At 42.2% G+C, this 21884-nt stretch overlaps 1 protein-coding gene and 1 long non-coding RNA gene across 2 annotated transcripts in view; one reads left to right on the top strand and one right to left on the bottom strand.

The window, feature by feature from the left end:
- The window catches only part of CDH10 (cadherin 10), a 396417-nt gene extending 393666 nt beyond the window's left edge, over positions 1 to 2751 (bottom strand). The window contains exon 1 of the mRNA XM_081918204.1: positions 2681 to 2751. Coding sequence (XP_081774330.1) covers positions 2681 to 2697 — 17 coding nt within the window. The 5' untranslated portion in view covers positions 2698 to 2751. The remainder of the gene's footprint in view (positions 1 to 2680) is intronic.
- An 89-nt stretch (positions 2752 to 2840) lies between these two features.
- LOC309373864 lies at positions 2841 to 9426 on the top strand. The gene is made up of 3 exons (XR_014170251.1): positions 2841 to 2991; positions 3504 to 3618; positions 9317 to 9426. It is a non-coding gene; the product is annotated as an uncharacterized lncRNA (long non-coding RNA).
- Positions 9427 to 21884: the final 12458 nt, after the last annotated feature.

The raw sequence follows: 21884 nt of genomic DNA, 5'->3' as shown, positions 1-21884 counted from the left end.
ATGTTGTTGCTCAGCAACGAGACTATGACATTTGCCCCCCTCCATTGCTTGAGCTGCCCTCTCTCTGTCTCATGTCCTGCTTTAGGCTACACTCTGTCACCCCAGCGGGCAGGTGGTTGGCTGGTGCCCAGACAGGCCCAGGGGAGACAGGATCCCTTGAGATGTGGCCAGTGACCGTCCCCCCACTTTTCCAGCCAAGTTTCCCCACACAAGACCCTCAACAACTTTTAAAACTTGAAAGCTGCAAGTTTCTGTAGTGTGACTGGTTGTTGGTGTTTTGGGTTTTTTTGTACCCTACCCCTTTACTAAACTTTTGTGTGGTCTTTTAAAAGACTGGCATAGATGCCATCGGGCCTGCATTGTGAATAAGTGTCTTAAGCTTTTGGATTAACCCCTTTTAAGGTTGCAAATAAATGTTTGTGTTAGGCTTTAGAAGCAATGCAAGGCTTTGAATGCGAGGGCACTGCAACAGCCTCGGAAGCATGTGTGTGAGAGTGTTGTCCATCTGAGTTCAGTTGCTAGGAGGCAGGCATTGTACCAGAGCCGTCAGCGTGTTGCCCATGTTAATCCCCATCCACTGTGTGAATATGTATGTCACCATCATGTATATAGATATATGCAAAGCTAACCTGGCACATATAGACTGGTACTGCCCCTCCAGCAGAGTAGATGTATGACAGGCAGAAATTCAGCAGCTCAGAACCAAAATTTTGAGTCTTATTCCTTGGAAGCCTATAGGATCTAAATTCCCACTTTTAACAGTTTAAAGGGGTTGCAGATCCCTTTGTGTGCTCACTGACTTGAATGAGAGAGTGTGTGTATAAGATTTCAGACTTGAGCAAACTTGTCTTTGAACTTGGCGGAGCCTACAGATTGGACCATGCTCATTTTGAACCATGTGTGTTTGCTTAAAAGTAAGTCCCACTGGGGTAGCTCAGCCAGCCCCACCCTTTTCTTGTATTCTATCAGTAGTGTGCTTTTTTGGAAGGAGGACAGTGTTGTAGAATAGAATGAACCTCTTTTCATCTGAGGAATGTTGGAGGGTATACAACATATAGCCAAAGTAGGCAAGGCAAGAATATGCAGGAGTGATGTTCAAAAGATTTCCTTTGTCCTTTTAATAAACAAGAGGTAAGGAACAGAAGCGGTAAAAAAATAATGATTCAGACTGCCAACCTATGCTCCCATGCCTGTGAAACAGACATTTGACCTTCAGCATGTGGAAGGTTGGAAAAAAGTCTCCGTTTATGTACCACATGGGACAGGGCTTGGCAATGCACACTGGTTCCCTCCGTGCAATGAAAACCACACGTGCAAAATGGATTTACAAACATAGTTCTCAAAAGTCCCATGCCTATCTTCCTTCTCAATTTGCAGTTTTGATTGAAAGCTGTCTCACTGTGGGGGTAAGTAGTTTTTGGTGCTGTTCCAGTCTGAAGGCCTGCACTTAACTGTGGTATTGGACTTTGCAAACTGAAAATGGAAAAAAAAACTTTCCCTGTGTGTATGGTTTTTTTAAAAAAAAAATTGGCTTGATTGACAGAATTTCAGTAAGTGAAATGTTTTAGGGCATGGAGTTATGTATGGTAAATTGTGTAATAGCTGTAGACATGTGCCTAGGGAAAGGTCAGCAAAGGGCAGTTCTATACTGTTTTGCCATATCTCTGGTTTCTACAATTGCTCCAAATGAGCATGAATTAGTTACAAAATCCATGTCTCACAGCAAAAGCTTCTTCTGTGTGTAAACATGACTTTAATCTAAGTGAAAACCATTTTAGTCGCAACACATCATTCCAGACAAGGCAAAAGATCAAAGTCCAAATTGAAAGTCGAAATTGCATCCTTGCTTACTATCTTCGTTTATCAAGGTATTTCAATGCTTTTCTAAGCCTTGGTGCTCACAAACAACTTCCTGAACTCTTCTTACCACTGGAATTGCTTAGATAATGTGCTTACTATGATTTTCCTTGTAAAGATTTGGTTTTCTTTGACACTTGTCTGCCTTACAATATGTCAGGGGCAGACCAGAGGAAGAGGAGTGGTGGAGACAACCTCCCATTCCTGACCCTTCCAGGGAGGAGGAACAGCAGGACAGTATGGATTTACAACAGGGGGTTGGGGGAAGTCACAGCTCAGAGACAGAGGAGGGGGAAAGATGGGAAATGATGGGAGAGGAGGAGCAGGAAAAGGCAGAGCAGCAGCTGCCTGACACGTCACTAGAAAGCATTCCAGACCCTCCATCTTCCAGAATCTGACAAGCCTTAAAAGTATGAGAGCAAAGAGCTCAAAGTCTTATTCTTTGTGGAACAGGAATTCAATAATATGAAGCAGCACCCATTATTCCTATGCTAAACCACAAAGCCATCTTCCTAGCCCCCTCACTTGTAAAGCTTAGGTCCTCACCATACTCATCCAGAACTTATTCCTGGTTACTTATCTTCTCCTTCTTGGTTATTTTTTTTCAAATACAGAGAAAAGGCTGCTATAGAGTAGAGAAAGCAAATGTGGTTGTATGAATCAGACCCAAAGCCACACATAAAGTTGATTATTTGATGGGTACAGGGTTGTGACTGTATATGTATTGGCCTCAACTTGATGCGTTACAAACTGGCAAACCAACCTAAAACTTTCCCCCCAATAGTAAAAGTTAATATATCCCCCAAAGAAAACTGTTCATCACCTGTTATGGAGATCCATCTTGACAGGGCTGAGATGCAGTCTGACTGTTAACTGTTTCTGGTTTTACCAAGACTTAAAGCATATCCTCTTTGTGACATCACACATGACATCATAATGGCCTGTTTGCATTCAACCTAGACTATCTCCATGCCAACAGCAATGGCCAGTAAACTTCTGCAACCAGGTAACCATCAGCCTGACTACCCAGTTGTTTCTATCTAGACTATTGGATGTTTATTTTTTGCTCTCATAATCAAAGCCTGAAAAAGAGCTTTGTATAATCTGAAAACCTGCTTCCACTGTTAAAGAAAAGTAATTGTCAGAGACTGGGCAGAGGAGGAATGGTGGAGACCCCCTCCCTGTCCTGACCCTTCCAGGGATGAGGAAGAAGAAGACAGTATAGATTTACAACAGGTGTTTGCGGGAGGTCACAGCCCACAGGCAGATGAGGGGGAAAGTTTGGAAATAATGGGAAAGAGGAGCAGGCAGAGCTGAAAGTCTTTATACTTTTCTGGGCAACCAACTGGGAGCAGCTGACAGCACCCTCACACAATATTTCTGCTTTTTCAGCTTGTGGTTCACTGTGGTGGAATCTAGACACACACAAAAACATGGTGAAAATGTTTTGGGGTGTTGTTGTTTTTTTAAAAAAATATTGAATTTGCCCTAAGCTCACCATCTCCATATGGTGTCACATTTCTATAATGCACTTAAAATGCAATATTTGCAGCTTTATAGCTGAGTCCTATGTTCAGTCTTTTCAGTGCCTTGACTGAGGGATCTTTGTTTCTACACATAGTTTGTTGTTTGTTTTTATATGTTAGTTTAAAACAGCATCTGACACAAGCATGAAAGATCTGCATGAGGGAAATCCAAACCAACATGTTGAGGTGTTCATGAAAGATCCTTGTTAATGGTTTCTGAAATCCCAGCTAAGATGTAATTGAGCAACTGCCTGGAGTTGACCCAGTGCTGTTTCATTTTCTAAAAATGTTTATGATTAAGATTAAGTTAAGGTGCCAGGTGTTGGGGCTACTGGAAAGGCTAGATTAGTGTCTGGAATTTGAAGGTCCGTTGAAGCTGGTCTCCCCATACATCTGACCATTTATAATTCTCTGATTTCAAACATGAGAAGAAGAGTTATACTCATCAGAAATCTGAGAAGGGCAATGGGGAACAGCATGCTAAGTGTTGCTTTTTGACCTGCTTCGCAATTCATGGAAGGAAACTTGTCTAGATTCTGAACACCTTATAAGCTTGGTCATTGTGGATGAGGAAGCTTTGCAGTTTCTGACGCAGTCCAAGAGGGCATAGTTCAGGGACATCTCTATGAACCTGCCTGAGGATGTTGCTGCAAGCACAAATTAATGATCTGTGGTTAGCGATGCTTGTGGTCTACTGCTTGCAACTACATCAACTAAATGTTTTGTTAGGTTAAAAAGCTACTAGCGGAACAGACTAGCCCAAGGTCAATTGCAGCATTGTGAATTAAATCAACACAAATATGTTGGTTGTGTGTATTTATGATGATGGTTTTCTGTAGTACCATCAATATTTTGTGATGCTTTATGGCATAATATAAGCAAAGCAGCTAGGCTTCTGCCCCAACAACCTTACATTACAAATACTGACGATGTGGAGAGAAACAACTTAGAATATTGGCGAAGTTTTCCCAAGCCAGTCTTGAGCAATGAATGGATGTGAACCTGAAAAAGCTTCCAATCTTTCCTTCACCGCAGATTTTGATCCAAGCCTGGTGAGAATGCCAGAGTAGAAGGGGGAAATTCTGAAGGTGATGTCAGTACCCACTCTTGAAATCTCCCATAACAAATCCATTTGTGCCATTCCTACTGGACCCAGTGAACTGAAGCCATTTCATTAGGCCAGCCTTCCCCAACCTGGTGCCCTGTAGATATTATTACTCTACAACCCACACCATCCCAGTTCATTGGCTGTGCTAGTTGAGGCTGATGAGAGTTGTAGCCCTGGAGAGCACTGTAACAATGAAAAAAAAAGTGTACCCCATCCATCTGACTGGGTTGTCCCAGCCAATAGGCTGCAGAAGGCTGTTTTAGGTCCTCTTTGGAAGGGGCAAAAGAGGCTGCTGAGGCAATTTCCAACATCAGGATGAGAGCAATTTCCACTGGTCATAAGTGCCGTTTAAGGTCCCTTTCCCCAACTTTCTAGGCTTCCTTCCATTAGTTGATTGCCCCATATGGAACCATTAAAAAACGCTCCAGAGGGGCATAATTTTCAAAGCCTTCACTTCAGATTAGCTGCAAATAAATATCAGAGTTGGTCAGGGGTCCTTTTACCTTTAAATATGAGAGTCGCGATATTTTCCCCCTCCCCCGAAGAACAGGTAATTTCCAGGTTAATCTGAGGGAAGCCTTGGCATGCTTATCTATCTCTCAAAACAACAAAGTGAGCATGGAATGAGAAAAGACAAGGGTGGTGGCTTGAATATAAAGCATGCAGCATGAAAAGTAGCAAATGCATATGATGTCTCAAACATCACTTATGGAACTTGAGTAAAGATATACTGCATGAGAAACCAGCCAGTTATATGTACAGCCGTACCTAGGAAGTTGAACGGAATCAGTTCCGGAAGTCCATTCCACTTCCAAAACATTCTAAAACCAAACCACAGCTTCTGATTGGCTGCTGGAAGCTCCCGCAGCCAATCAAAGCCGCAGATGCCCTGTCAGATATTCGGGTTCCAAAAGAATGTTTGCCAACCAGAAAAATCACTTCTGAATTTGTGGCTTTCGGGAGCCAAAACATTTGAGTTCCAGGGCGTTTGACAACCAAGGTACGACTGTAATGTCCTTCGATTTAGCTATTGATCTAGAGCACCTTAAGGTCCAGCTATAGGAGCCAGTATCACTGACATGGAAACTTTGCACATTTTTCTGCCCACCCCCTCCAGAAGTTCTTGTCTCAACATGAGATCCATCCACAGGGATTTTGGTATGACCTCAAACCTGTAGCATATGGATTGGGCCTTAGAGCTCTTGGGATTTGCTTTAATCTTGGCAGAATATTGATACCTCTTAAACTGTGCTGTTTTTACTGTGTGCACTTTTCTACTGAGCTATTAACCATCCATAACAGCAGCATATAACCATATATGTTTATAGAAATCTGTTGGAAATTTTAAGCTGCATTTTTTTTTTATATAATTTTTATTAGGTTTATAATATACAAAATTCAAATTCCAAATACATGTTTCCATAAATCTAGTGGACTCCCCCCATCTTCCGGACACTGCATTCTCTGTAAAACCAAAACCTCAGCAATTTGTTGACTTATTTTAAACATAATAATATATCTTCCATTTTATCGTGATATCTGGTCTCTAAACATTTCAATCCGAATCCATTAATTTTTAGTTTCAACACAATAAAATTATTTCATTACACCACTTCTGTCTTGTTGTGCCTTATTTACCAATTCAAAGATTTACCGATACTGAAGCTATAATTTCCTAGAGAGAAGCATTTTTTAACATTCATACAACTTATAATGCTTTTTCAAATAGTCCTTAAATTTTTCCCAAACTTCCTCCGTTTCTTCTTCTCCCAAGTCTCGAATTCTGCCAGTCATTTCAGCCAGTTCCATATAATCCATCAGCTGCGTCTGCCATTCTTCCAGTGTGGGTAGATTTTGTGTCTTCCAGTGCTTTGCCATCAAGATCCTTGCTGCTGTAGTAGCGTACATAAAGAAAGTTCTATCTTTCTTAGCCACCCTCTGGTCTACCATGCCCAGGAGGAAGGCCTCCGGTTTCTTGGGTAAGGTGAGTCTAAGCACCTTTTTTAGTTCATTATGTATCATCTCCCAGAAGGCCTTCACCTTCGGGCAGGTCCACCAGAGGTGTAGAAATGTCCCTTCCTCCTCTTTACATTTCCAACATTTATTATCAGACAGGTGATATATCTTTGCAAGCTTGACTGGGGTCATGTACCACCGGTATGTCATTTTCATAATATTTTCCTTCAAGGCACTACATGCCGTGAATTTCATTCCGGTGTTCCATAACCTTTCCCAGTCTTCAAACATAATGTTGTGCCCCAAGTCCTGCGCCCACTTTATCATGGAGGATTTAACAATCTCATCCTGTGTATTCCATTTAAGCAGCAAGTTGTACATTCTCGAAATTAACTTAGATTTTGGCTCAAGCAACTCTGTCTCTAGCTTCGATTTTTCCTCCTGGAAACCCACTTTTTTGTCCGCTTTAAAAACTTCCTGGATTTGAGCATAGTGCAACCAATCTCGCACCTTGTTTTTTAACTTTTCCATACTCTGCAACCTCCATTTATCTCCAATTTTTTCAATTATTTCCCAATATTTAGGCCAATGGGCCTCCATATTGAGTCTTTTACGTGCTTTGGCCTCCATCGGTGAGAGCCACCTCGGAGTTTTACTCTCCAATAAGTCTTTATATTTTGACCAGACCATGAAAATTGCCCTTCTGACAATATGGTTTTTGAACAATTTATGAACTTTAACCTTGTCGTACCACAAATATGCATGCCACCCAAAAACATTATCAAATCCCTCCAGGTCGAGGACATCGGTGTTCTCCAACAAAATCCAATCCTTCAACCAGCAGAGGGCTGCAGATTCATAATATAACTTCAAGTCCGGCAGGGCAAACCCCCCTCTTTCTTTCGCATCTGTTAGTATTTTAAACTTTCTTCGGGGCTTTTTGCCCTGCCAGACAAATTTAGATATATCCCTCTGCCATTTTCCAAAACATTCCACCTTATCCACGATCTGGAGGGCCTGAAACAAAAATAGCATTTTCGGCAAAACATTCATCTTTATAGCAGCTATTCTGCCCAACAAGGAAAGTTTCAGTCTTGACCATGTTTCCAAGTCTCTTTTGATCTCTGACCAACATTTCTCATAATTGTCCTTAAACAAATTCAAATTTTTGGAGGTCAGGTGCACCCCTAAGTACTTTACTTTTTTAACCACATTTAGTTCTGTTTCTTTTCTGAACTCCTCTATTTCAGTAGTTGTCAAGTTTTTTGCTAAAACTTTAGTTTTTTGTTTATTCAGCTTGAATCCCGCCACCCGACCAAAGTCAGAAATTAATTCTAACGCTCTTTTAGTACTAGAGGCTGGCTCCTGTAATGTTAATACCAAGTCATCTGCAAAAGCTTTCAGTTTATATTGTTTCTCTCCGACCACAATTCCCTGTGTCAACCGGTCATTTCTAATCATGTTCAATAGCACCTCCAGGACTGAAATAAACAACAGAGGAGATAGAGGGCACCCCTGTCGTGTCCCTTTTTCAATTTTGAACTCCTCTGTCACCACGTTGTTTACTATCAATTTAGCTTTTTGTTCTGAATAAATTGCTTCTATTCCATTTTCAAACCCCCGCCCTACTCCCATCCTTTCCAAATTTTTCTTCATAAACATCCAAGAAATGTTGTCAAAGGCTTTCTCCGCATCAATAAAGATCAACACCGCTCTTGTATTTGAGTTAATCTGTAAAAATTCCAAAATGTCAATGATGTTTCTTGTGTTGTCAAATAGATGTCTGCCAGGGAGAAAGCCTGCTTGGTCCTTATGAATCACTTCATTTAATACTTTCTTAAACCTACTTGCCAGAATGTCTGCAAAGATTTTGTAATCCACATTTAGGAGTGAGATAGGACGGTAGTTTTTGAGTTGAGTTTTTTCAGTTTCTAATTTTGGTATCAACGTGATGAAAGCTTCTTTCCACGTTTCCGGTGCCTTCCTCCCCTCCATAATCTGGTTACAAACTTCCAACAATGGTTGTATCAATGAATCCTTCAATGCCTTATAATATTTGGAAGTAAGTCCATCAGGTCCCGGAGACTTGCCCAGTTGGAGGTTCTGAATGGCGCATTCAATTTCTTGGATTGTAATATTACAGTTCAGGGTTGCTCTCATTTCCTGGGGTATTTTTTGTAATCCATTAGTTGTGACAAATTGGTCCACCTCCGAGCCTTTTTGTGGCCTTTGTGAATAAAGTTCTTTGAAATATCTCTGGAAACACTTTCTAATTTCCTCGGGTTTCTGAACCATTCTCCCTTCAATCTCTAGATTTGTAACTGTATTAAGCTTTTGTCTCTTTTTCAACTGGCAAGCCAACAACTTCCCACACTTATTAGCAGATTCAAAGGATCTTTGTTTCATTTGTTTAATTTTCCATTCCACCTCTTGATTTATCAGTTTCGAATATTGTGCCTGGAAAAACTTCACTTCTCTCAATACTTCCTTTGATTTAGGCCTGGATCTCAGTTTTTTCTCTCCTTCTCTTATTTTCTCCAAAATCTTCTCCTTCTTTTCATTCCAGAGCCTTTTTTTAATCGTGTTCTGCTGTATTAGAAACCCTCTCATAACTGCTTTACTTGCGTCCCAGATTGTTCTTTTTTAAGCTGCATTTTTTAATGGCTTCTACTGGTGTTTTAAATACTGCAGTTAATCATGGAATGAGTCTCAAGTCTACTGGAGTGCAGAGTGATAATGAATTTTAAAAGTATGACTAGGGAGAAAAAGGGAATACTGTGCCCTTGGAATTAAAGTCCTAGCGTGGAATCTATGAAAGTAATTTTATAGGAAGAATCAATTTTGGGGATCCCTTTTCTTCTCTGTATAGGTTACACTGAAGGACCAAAAATGAGTGTCTCCAATGACCTACTGAGGAAAGCTCATAATGATGTCTTTGATTTTTTCGGTTCTCCAGTGTCTAAAATTCTCCATATAAAATGAATCTGTTTCATAGCAAAGTGTTTATTGCCAGCTTTCCCAAACTTGCTTACTTGATTGCTTTGGGGTTTTGAGGAATCACACGGCAGGGAAAATTGCCCTTCTGGGTCTCATTACAAACACCATCATTAGCCAGTCCTTTTTGACAGGCCTGGTGGTTACGTAGTTTGATAAGCTTGGTGTGGTTTTCTGCTAATCAAAGTGTTGTTTGGCAGTCATAACCAGCAGACACACACAGGGGGTATTTGATTACGCAACTCTTATGGAAGACAGAAAGATGTCTCTCCCAGGGTGTATACAATCAGTCAATTATCCCCCACCCCAACTGGAACTGAACCAAGATTTGCTGAGATCAGGATGAACGCGAATTCTGAAAACAATGACTATTTGAGCTGCTGAACCTTCCAAACTGCATTAAAAAAATCCAACAGGCTCCTTTATGTCTGCTTATAAATTCATTACATATTTCATTAATTATAATTCTACCATTATTATTATTTTTGAAATTCAGCTTGTATGCAACATAATGCAAAACATGAGCCAATTCATGCCACATGCAGCTCATGAATTAAACTTTGACTGCATGGAGAATTCCTTCTTCCAAAATGTGTGGCTTTCTAGTCCAATTTCTGTAAATCTAGAGGTTGCTCAGATGATGATGATGATCAAATTAGCATACCACTTTTTAATCCAAAGATCACAGGGTGGTTCACAGCATAAAAATACAAAATTGATTGATTGATTGAATTTATATACTGCCATGTACCCAGAGGTCTCAAAAGAAAATACATTATACAACAAGAACAAAAAAAGAAAGCAAGATCTTCACTCCCACAAACGTATTTAAAAAGCCACAGAATATTCTTACTGAAATACAATATGAGGAAATGTTAAATGAGGTAATAAAAAAGAGAAAAAGAAAGATATGAAAGAAATGTGTAAAAGGTCTTGCAGCTATCCAATGGCCAGTTATGTATACAGTAATTCTTCAAATTCGTCAAATGTTTAATCTAGATTAATATTCAGCTGGTCCTCCCTCTGCTGAACATACTTTTCCAATCTTCATAGAATCTCTGTGACCAGGCCTTGGGCTGATTGAAGAAACACTTTTGCCTGGCACCTAAAGATATGTAATGAAAGATCAGGCAAGCATTCTTGGGGAGAGCATTCCACAAATGGCAGCCTCATAAGACTTGACAGCTTCCTTGAATTTCTTTCACAGGAATAAACTGGAGGGTTTGTGTGCAAGCACATGCTTCTGTACTAGCTTTTCAAATTGCCAGCTCCTGGGTGCAATAGAAATGCAACTTTTTCTATAACTTCTCATTTTTTTAAAAAAAATAATTAAATGTTAAAAGTAATTTTTCCACCTCTGGGTATTTTGGTCTACAATTCCAATTAGCATTGCTTAATACACAGAAATGATGAGTGTCATAGTACAAAATGCCTTGAGAGGTCACTGGGATGGGAGAGATTGCTATGATAGATTCAGGGCAGCAAGTTCTCTTGTTCAGGTTTGATGTTGCTGCAAACCTCCTCCTTCTCCTCGCTTGATTTGTGGTCACCCATGCTCTGAATGCTACATGATAATTCTGTCTTTAAGTAAAGTACGGAGATGATTAAGCCAGTAATCTGTGATGGAGATAAGATATTGGATGAAGCATCCTGCCAAGTTGCTGAGAACTGCCGAAGGACCTCCTGCAAGCGTGGTGTACATTCCTTCATTGTGATTTGTGGGAAGAAGCCATACCTATGGAGAACGATTGTTTTGGCACAGAATTCTGTCGGTGGTGATAGTGCATCCCTGCACATCGCTGCTCATTTCATGCTTTCATTTCTCAAGAGATGCAAAGTGGCAAGCAGAAATTAGCATATGTCAACCAAGAAAATCCGGTCCGAGGGGCAAACGAAGGCTTTGCCAGCATATTTCTGTATGTGGTAAAAGAAGGCAGTGCTGTGTTTGAAAGTGAAGGCGCATGATCTACTGCTGGTTCCGATGACAAGAAATAATGATTAAACTGGACTAGTGACCAATAAAGCACACACTGTCACATTATCCTTACATTAACAACTTCAATATGCCTCAGAGAAGCTGACATCATAAATGTAATGGTGTAGTCATATTTGGTATAATATGCTCAGTACTCAGAAATGATATCTCGGAGCTGGGGGGGATTACAGAAAAGGATTTTTAAAAACCACTCAGAGGGTTGAATACTTTCCCTTTGACAAAACAGTAAGCCACCGCATACCCCTAGAGACACCCTGTATCAGAGGTCACTGTGAGGTCTAGAATAGGGATGAGGAACCTCAGGCCTGGGGGCTGAATGCATCCCTCTAGACTTCTTTTTTGAAAATGTTTATTATTTTACATTGATTTACATTCAGATCTTACATCAAAATCTATTTATCTTGGTGGCTTCTCATCCTTACATCTTTCTCCTCCCTGCTGCCTGTTCAACCTCTTAACCTTACCTATTTACCTAAAGCCCATATTACAATATTTTCTATTTTCTTGCAGTTGTTCATAAGTCAAAACCTGTTTGAAATTTTGTTTGGCTGTATTGCGTTCTTAGACTGAAAAGGGTCTCCATGTATATATATTTCATCTTTCTGATTCCTTATTTTAGCTATGACTTCTGCCATTTCTGGGTTCTCTGGTAGCTTGAGTGCTCATTCCTCCTTTGTTGGGATTTCTGGTGTTTTCCATTTTTGCGCATAGACTACTCTGGCTGCCATGGTGGAATATAAACATAATTGGGAAATGATCTATGATGAAATTAAGAAAGTCCTTAAATGGACCTTTCCTAAGAAACCTGAGGTTTTTCTCCTGGGCATGGTTGGCCAATTGGTGTTAAAGAAGGATAGGACGTTTTTTATGTACGCCACCACAGCAGCAAGAATTCTTTTGGCAAAGTATTGGAAGACGCAAGAATTACCTACTCTGGAAGAATGGCAGACAAAGGTGATTGACTTCATGGGACTGGCAGAGATGACCGGCAGAATCCGCGACCAGGGGAAAGAGACAGTGGAAGAGGATTGGAAGAAATTTAAAATATATCTTAAAAATTGTTGTAAAGTTGAGGAGTGTTAAGATGTCAAGGAGTAAGAAATAGAGAATTACAGCTGTAACTAATAAGTTAAAGAAAATTTAATGAAAGGGATTTAATTAGTTGATTGACTGGAGGAGTTGCTAAAGAAATGCAAAACAAGGATGCAGTGAATGGGAGGTATGGGGAAGTCAGGGGAAAGAAGGTGCATGAAAATAAGATTATGAAATTATACATGTTTAAATGTTTGTATGTTTTTCTTTTGTGTTTTGTTTGTTTTTATTATGTGTTTGAAAAAGAAATAAAAAATGTATTTTTTAAAAAAAGGAATATAAAAATAATTTTACCAGCTTTTAAAAAAATCTCTGCTCCACATAATCCCAGAAGACAGGCGCGCGCGCGCACACACACACACACACACACACACACACACACACACAGAGAGAGAGAGAGAGAGAGAGAGAGACTGACTTCTCTGTATGGCCCTTTGGAATCTCCCTAACCAGAGACATGTTTTCAAAAATTAAACTCAAATCAACTTGGAGGAAAAGCTCAAATCTCCATCCTATCCACTGTCCCACCTACTTTTTGCCTCTGGCATTTCACATCCCTGACATGGCCTTTGGGTGGAAAACCTTCACCATCTCTAGTCTAGAAGAATCAACTTGCTCTCCTGTCTTTCTTCTGCTATAGGACATCCATCAGCAGTCAGAGAGCCAGTGTGGTGTAGTGGTTAAGAGCGGTGGACTCGTAATCTGGGGAACTGGGTTCGCGTCTCCGCTCCTTCACATGCAGCTGCTGGGTGACCTTGGGCCAGTCACACTTCTCTGAAGTCTCTCAGCCCCACTCACCTCACAGAGTGTTTGTTGTGGGGGAGGAAGGGAAAGGAGAATGTTAGCCGCTTTGAGACTCCTGAAGGGGTGTGAAAGGCGGAGTATCAAATCCAAACTCTTCTTCTTCTTCTTCTCCATGGCCAAATCAGGCATGAACCCAAACTTCTACTCAGTCTCATCTGCGCATGGCTGGAATTGTATGCCACCCATCCTCGTGAGCATGGGAACACGAACAGAACATTTGCAAATGACAGATAATTATTTAATGCTTTCCAGGTCCAAAGTAAGCCTTAGAAGAGGTAGCAGTTCAACTGCTTCTCAGAAACTAAGTAGAACCACACCTTTCTCCAAGTGGCATTCATCTTCTCCTGGACCGAGCTGGTCAATCCCTTTCTGCTCAATGCAATGAGCCAAGAGCTGAAAAGGTTGAATTTACATGAAGTGGGTTTCACCTTGTCTGTGTCCTCAAGCTTCAATAATTCAAATTTATCCAACCACACAGGAACAGCCAGAGCTCTGGATGTGGCTATAGAGTGACCTGATGTGAGTGGTTTTATCTTTGAAATGTTTTGCAAATGTATCATAGCGGGCCTCCTTGATGTCACTAAGTGGGCCAGATTGCAGAAGAGGGACCACTTGGAGAAGCTCCACAGTGCAGCAATGTGAGGGTGCAACTGCTGGCACCACAGCCACTGGATAGGCTCGGTAATTAACTCAGACTACCATGTAGTCACATTCACAGCAAATTGATAGACTTCCGAGAATCATCTGACTGTCTGCATTGGCTAAAGATAGGCTTCAATATTGCAATTGTAATTTCTGCTTCTAAGGACGCCTATATACTTCAACAGTCTGCTAAAACGTTTATATCTGCATATGTTACCAGTGCTGATTGCCTCTGCCTGTTCTCTGTGCAGTTGCTGAATTGTCTTAAACAATTGTGTTAAGGTTTGTAATGCACCCTGGACCACTGGTGATGCGAAAGCAAGGTTTTGGCCATCTGTGTTCATATTAAAATGGAGCCCTCTTACTATAAGCTTCGTTCTTTGATTTCCTTCCACGGTTTGATATCTTTTTGAGACATATTTAACTGCAGTGATTGCATAAATAAAAAATAGATGCAAATGGGCAAAATGTTGCTTCAGAGCAGTAGTTTTGAACAGTATTGTGAATATTTGATTTTTCTGTTGGAGCAGAACATCTCAAAGAGTATTGCTGTAGATATTCAAAGTACTTTATGAGCCTAACACTGTCTCGATGAAGAGAGCCATTTGTTTTAAAACTGAGCGCCAATACGCACAATCTTGCTCATGTAGATCCACTTTTCTTTTTGCTTCTGGCTGGTATGCCATGGGTCAATTGTCTCGCTTAAAAACTCATATGTGTTTGATTTCAAAAAAGATGCAGACACTGCGGATTTCCCCTGTCCTATGTATAAATAAACATCCTTTTTCAGAGAAGAGCTGTATGAACTTATTCCTACATTAGCTCTAGGTAGACAAACCAGCTGAGCATGTCTACACACAAAGGCTACAGACGTCTACACAGAAGTCCTATTGAATTCAGTGGAGCTTGCTCCCTGGAAAGTGAGGTTGGGGGTTGCTGCCATAAACTATTAAAACTGATAGGGTTAAGCCAAAGTTGATGCCAGCACCCAATATCTTTGGGTAGTTTCCAGGACACCCAAAAGGCCCTCTGCTGATGCTTGCCATGGGTTCTGGCCTTCAATTACTTTGAATATATACAGTGGTACCTCGGGTTAAGTACTTAATTCATTCCGGAGGTCCGTTCTTAACCTGAAGCACTATTTCTGGGTTAGCAGAGTCTGTAACCTGAAGCATATGTAACCTGAAGCGTATGTAACCCGAGGTACCACTGTATTCCCCTTCTACAAATCTGGAATGGAATTCTAGAAACAGTACTTCTCTATGGAAGGACTGGGGATCACTTATTGTGGGATTCTCAACATCCTTATGAAAACACAATTTGTAGATTCTTTGAAGAAATAAATGACATGAAACTGCTATGTCGGTAGATATCATCTCTGTCACAATGCATGGTCAGAATTTCCGCTCACTCACTTCCAAGAGGTGGTGGTGGAGGTTTACGACACCACGTGGGCTTACCTGGCTAGGTGACACCCACCTTGCAGGGTGGCCATTGACCCGCCCCCATCTCGGTAGGACAATGGGCTGCTGGCTGGGGGTGGGGCGAGGACCAGAAAAAGGGCCGATGCTTTTCGGCCCAGACTCACTTCGTTTCTTCCTGCTAGAGGCACTCACCTGAACCTCTCCAAAAATATAACATGGTTTTCTTTTACAGGCTAACCTCTTGCTTCCTAAGTCATTGGGCACTGCTATGGTCATAAGATGGTTGCTGTATTCAGAACCGGGAAGGAATTTTCCCTGCATTGGTGGGTTTTGCCTTGCCTGTAGCAATTTGTCACAACTTGGGCGGTTTTGTTTGGTATCCTATAGTCTATCTTCAAGATGGGGGGTAACATCCTCACCCCCCCACGCGGAGGTGTTTGCAGGGCCCGGTAAAAGGGCTGATTGTGGGAGTCACTGGCCCTAGAGCAGCGGCAAATAGGTCAAACTGCCGGCTTAGGTGAAGTGGGAGGGCACGCTGTGTAAGTTCATGCTTTACAGTCCCCTCCCACTGCACATGACTGCCCTGCACATCCTCAGCCCCTGAGGATGCACACTTTTCCAGATTCTGCAAATTGTGTGCTCCCTTAAAGAGGGCACGTGTTGCATTGAGATCTGGCAACCAAACCCTGTGTTTTGGGTGGGTATGATTGACAGCCACAACACCCAACTGGTAGGTCCCTGGATGCAGGGTAAAATCAGGCCAATGGGATGCAGGCTAAACAGATCAAGAGACCTATATATACCTATACATGTGACCCAGAGTTTCTCTTTCAGTGTGTGCATGGGAACACCCGCCCACTTCTCCCTACTTTTAGGGCATTTTGTGCTTGACCTTGCTATACCATCATGTGTTGTCTGTCGTGGGACAGGAGCACGGCAGGAATTTTCCCCTCTTGGCTGATTGGCTGTTGCCATTTGGGTTTCGCCTGCTGCGTAGCAAATCGTCACAACTTGTAAGGCTGCGGATAGGCTCTGGTTCAGATGATAGGGATGGGAGAACGGTCTCGCCATCCCTATGTGAAGGGTATTCCATTAAAGGAATCCAGGGACTCCATGGTTTGGTCAAACCTGTGAGGGGGTTGTGCCCGTGCCGGAGTTCAGGGGGATATCTGGGTGGTGGACATTGTCTGTTTCCGGCTTTCCGCCTATCCAGGTGTTCACCCTTGACAGTGACCTATGCTGGTGCCCTGGGTCAGTGCTACCTGCAACGGTGCAGGGAGCTAGTCGAACCAGAGCCTAAGCAACTAGTCACTTGCTGTAATCAATAAAGTTGTGGCCTAAATTCTGCCCAAAGGCAAGCCAGAATTTGTGTCTTGTGTGAATTTAAGAGGAGTTTTAAAGGTCTGAACACACAATGTAGTTTTGGTGCACAAAAAGTGCCCACAAATGTAGACTTTTGCGTGTTCTTTCAAAAGAGCCACACAAAACGGAATGGGACAGGCCTGTGATTGAGTGGAAACAGGTTGCCAACTCCTAAGTGACGTATAAAATTATCATGGATATTTTAATGGGGATGTTCCTTCCAAAAGCAGAGACGTCTCCACCACCACAATTAGTGTGTATATTAACTGCAGTATTTATTAACCTGTGTTCCATGCTTTAGCATCTTACAGCAAGCTGCTCTGATTATGGCGCAGAGAGAAATCCCTGCCATGATGATGTTTTCGTCATGCAGAGAAACGCATAAAGAGAAATGTAATGCTTCCATGCGCATGATGGCTGGCACTGTCCACTTTAATCAGCCTCATTGACAAAAATGCAGCCACTGCACAGCCTTAACTAGTAATTTCATTACAGCATTGTAATGGGAATATTAAATGAGAAAATTGTGGGTGATCCTCTTAGCTACTGAGCAATGGTCTACTGTGTAACATCCAGACTGCTGTGTTTATAAGAATCTACCATCAGAAAGAAGAATCCATAAGAATATGAATCATCAATTGTGCTCGGTGATGCTGGCGTCTTATTAATGGAACTCCTTTCAAACTAGACTAGTTTTAATCATTTGTAATATTAATATCCTGCATTCTTAGGGAATGCAACAAACAGCTGGATAAAGAATCACAAATTGACTTCATTTTTTTTTAAGCGTATGTGTAATATAAACAGAACATTCACATTGTGAGGAGCTGCTGGGGGTGGGGGAATCTTTATTCCAAATATACAGTCTATTCAAAGCACAGAATAAAAAGAAAAGATTAGACAAGTTCTGATTACTGGGCTCTGAATGAAGCTGTCTTGAATGATTTTGTGACCTATGTGGTTAGGGGCAAGTTTCTTTTAAAGAAAATGCCCCACCAACTTGTCACTGATAGCCTTTGAAGAAATGAATGCTATTAAATTGTTCCTGCTTCCTAAAGGTTATTTTTTGCCCACTGGGAACGAGGAGCACAGCTGCAAGGATGTGATGAGGGAGAATCAGCAGTTGCATAGATAATACCAAGGCTTTGAATTGCCAATATTGTCAATCAAGTGTGAGTGCTGGAAATCCATATGAAATAAAAATTCAGATTTAAATTCTTGCCTCTCTTCATTGCCCTTCAGTTACTCTACCTCATGTTCCTAAAATGCCACACATCAAACGATTTGAGGTCTGTATCAAGAATATTGAGTGAAGCTGCAACTTCCTTTAAAAAATAAAAATCGAAGGGAGGCGTTTCTGTTGGCCCATTCCTTTGTAATTTCTTTGTTGCCTTCTCGCCAGTAAAGGCCCAATTTTTAGCTATTTCTCCCCTCTTGCTTATCCATCAAATATATAAAATGTCATGTATTCATTGTGTAATTGCCGTTTACTTGACATTTTACTCCTCCCAGTGAAGGACATGGCAAGAATAAAACATCAGGAAGCTCTGACATTTCTTTTCCTGCCCTGTATTTGAAGGGATGCAAATGCAGCCGCTACATCAAGGAAGACAACAGGACAGTGGCTGGGGAAATGGAGGGTAAAAAGTGTTACAGCGGTGAACAGGAATGAAAGCAGGTGGTTTCAAGTTAACTAAGTGATTGGGAACAGATGGGCTGTATCTCCTAGCAGTTCTGAAACTGTTCCCCTTGACTCCCTCTCAAAAGATGCCCTAGGGCAGGACAGAGGAATCTGTGGGCCCTCCAGATCTTTTTGACTACAAAGCGTGTTCTCCTTCATGGAGAGCACGTGTTGCGGTGGGGGCCGCCAGGACACTCCAAAGTTGGGGGCGGACTAACTGATCGTTGGCCACTGATGCGATTGGGGCTTCCCTTGTTGTTGGGAAGAAATTAATGTTGCCATTTATTGATTGACAGCCAGAAATGCTAAAACTCATTGCACGAGGCTAGGGCTTCCTCTTTTCGCCCGTGCAGTGGATTGCCCGTCCCTCCCTCCCTAGAATAAGGTTGTTTGCTTTGACCTTGCTATGCCTGTCATGGGGTCATCTGCTTTGGAGCAGGGGCCTGGTAGGAATTTTGTCCATCTGGTTGATTGGCTGGGACCATTTGGTTTTTGCCTACTGCGTAGCAAATCGCCACAACTTGTAAGGTTGCAGTTAGGCATTGGTTTATGGTTTGGTTGGTTGAGGGGCATGGATTGGCTGTGCCTGCCCCTCTAATGCTGCTGCTGCAAGGGATTCCGTTAAAGGAATTGGGGGCTAACTATTGCTTGTCCACTCTGTCAAGGGGGCTCGGGCCATAGCAATGAGCTCCTGGTTGCATTTGGGGTGAGGGCAGGTTCCCTGTTCCGCGTAACCCCCAAGAGTATTCCCCCATTCTGACTTTCGCATCGTGCAGAATCTCAGTCTGTCCCCCATGGTGGGGGCAGATAGTCGCAACCAATGCCTAAGCAACCACTCACAAATTTGTATTTTAATAAAGTTTTGGCCAAAATTATGCCAAAAACCTTAAACAAAAATTATGTGTGATGTGTGAGTTATTGGGGTGGACCTGGGGACCTCGACACGCAACACCCATCAGCCACAGACAGCTTGGCCAATGGTCTGGTATGATGGGAGATGTAATCCAATAGGTTCCCCACCCCTCTCTTAGAGCAGGAACAAGGGACCACAAGCCATTAAGGCATTTGAACCCTGCCTTCTATTTAGGAAACACTTCGTCAAGAGTGGATCAGCAATAACTCACATGGCATCAGTGAAGCTGTCTGTGGACAAGCACCGGCTCCCTTGGGGTGAAAGCGAGATAAGCGCTGCACCCCATAGTCGCCTATGACTGGACTTAACTTTCCAGGGGTTCTTCACCTTTGCCTTTTACATTCAAGGACTACTTAATTTTTTTGGCCATATTTACACGGGTGGCGCAGTGGTCTAAACCACAGAGCCTAGGGCTTGCAAATCTGAAGGTCGGTGCTTTGAATCCCTGCGACGGGGTGATCTTCCATTGCTCCTGCCAACCTAGCAGTTCGAAAGCACGTCAAAGTGCAAGTAGATAAATAGGTACCACTCTGGTGGGAAGGTAAAGAACATTTCCGTATGCTGCTCAGGTTTACCAGCAGTGGCTTAGTCATGCTGGCCACATGACTCAGAAGCTGTATGCCTGCTCCCTTGGCGCATAACCCCAGAGTCGTCCGTGACTGAACCTAATGGTTAGGGGTCCTTTTACCTTTCTTTATGCTGGCAGTGCTGCTGCAACCTAATATTGGGTCCTCAACCATCAGCTTCGATTAGGATGCTCAAAAAAGCCCTAAATAGAACCCATTGATTCTTCGCCTTCCAAATAGCAGCAGCAGCAACCTCTTACCTTGAGAAATGGGAAGGTAGTGGTAGCGGGTGCTCCTATGGGTGTGTCCAGCTCCTTCCAGTTTTGTAGAGCCAACGGCAAGTGGGAGAGCATTTTGGGTAACTTTCTCAAAGTCATAACAATTTTGGGAGTTGGTGGCCTATGACTCCATTGGGAAGTGGCTCTAGAGTGCATTATTTGCCCCTGAAAAAGTAGTTCCATGGAGCTTCATTGACATATATATATATATATATATATATATATATATATATATATATGCAGGTTTTGGTGTCCTCGGGTGTCTTCCCGTGTAAAAGTTGGGGTGTCTAGGCGACGTTTCGACGAGGTCTCACTCGTCATCTTCAGGCTGGTGCTTTCGGCTTCTTGTTACTGGAACAGAGCAGGATCTCAGTGTTTGAGTTCCTATAAATACTGTTGAGGGGGTGTGGTGTATAGCCTCCAATGTTCTGGGCAGAGAGGAAGTTCCCAGGCTAGTGTGCCTTTTCTTCTTTTGTTCCTTAATTACTTGAGGGATATCTTGAGTGATTTCTTGAGTGATATCCTGAGTACCACTTAGGTGGGTCATTAGGTGTGGATTAGTTGCTAAAGTCTTTGTGTCTTGACCTCTTGAACTTTGTGAAGAGTTTTTCTGAGAAGATGGCTGTACTGCACTTAGTTGTGCTCTGGCTTGGCTTCGTGTATAGGGGCGAGCTGTGGTTTTGTGGCCTGTGTCAGCCAGATCTGTGTAGGGATTGCAGGGGGGTGCAGCATCCTATACACGAAGCCAAGCCAGAGCACAACTAAGTGCAGTACAGCCATCTTCTCAGAAAAACTCTTCACAAAGTTCAAGAGGTCAAGACACAAAGACTTTAGCAACTAATCCACACCTAATGACCCACCTAAGTGGTACTCAGGATATCACTCAAGAAATCACTCAAGATATCCCTCAAGTAATTAAGGAACAAAAGAAGAAAAGGCACACTAGCCTGGGAACTTCCTCTCTGCCCAGAACATTGGAGGCTATACACCACACCCCCTCAACAGTATTTATAGGAACTCAAACACTGAGATCCTGCTCTGTTCCAGTAACAAGAAGCCGAAAGCACCAGCCTGAAGATGACGAGTGAGACCTCGTCGAAACGTCGCCTAGACACCCCAACTTTTACACGGGAAGACACCCGAGGACACCAAAACCTGCATTCCTGTACCCGTGAAAATCTACGAAAGCAATATATATATATATATATATATATATATATATATATATATATATATATATATATATATATATATATATATATAGACAACCCTCATACACAGAAGATTTTAGGAGGAACTGATGCTTGGAGCAAATTTCTGCATCCACGGTAGGAAAAGATGCTGCTTCATCTATCTATGGGAATGCCCATCTATTTTTCTCCCTTCCTAAGCCCCACTCACTCCCCCCAAAATTAAACAACTCATATTTGCAAAGTTCAGGCTAGTGGTCAAGTGGCAAGTGTTCCATGGGTGCCTGCAGAATTGAGGCAGGCAGCTTGCTTGAGGCTGGCACTGCCTCCCTTGATTTTGCTTGTGTAGTCAATTACTCCTGCTTCAAATTCTCAACCCATCCCATATCCATTACAGCTGTACATTGAGCTAAGCTTTATTTTTCAGGAGTAATGCTAACCTTTAGGCTTCCCCTTGAATGCTAGAGTCATTAAGTAATTTTGAACCCTGCCCTG

The sequence above is a fragment of the Podarcis melisellensis genome (genome assembly GCF_964234715.1).
Source record: "Podarcis melisellensis genome assembly, chromosome: 7".
Classification (NCBI taxonomy): Eukaryota; Metazoa; Chordata; class Lepidosauria; order Squamata; family Lacertidae; genus Podarcis; species Podarcis melisellensis.
The sequence above is the reverse complement of the archived record's forward strand: the minus strand, read 5'-3'. Positions and strand labels throughout refer to the sequence as shown.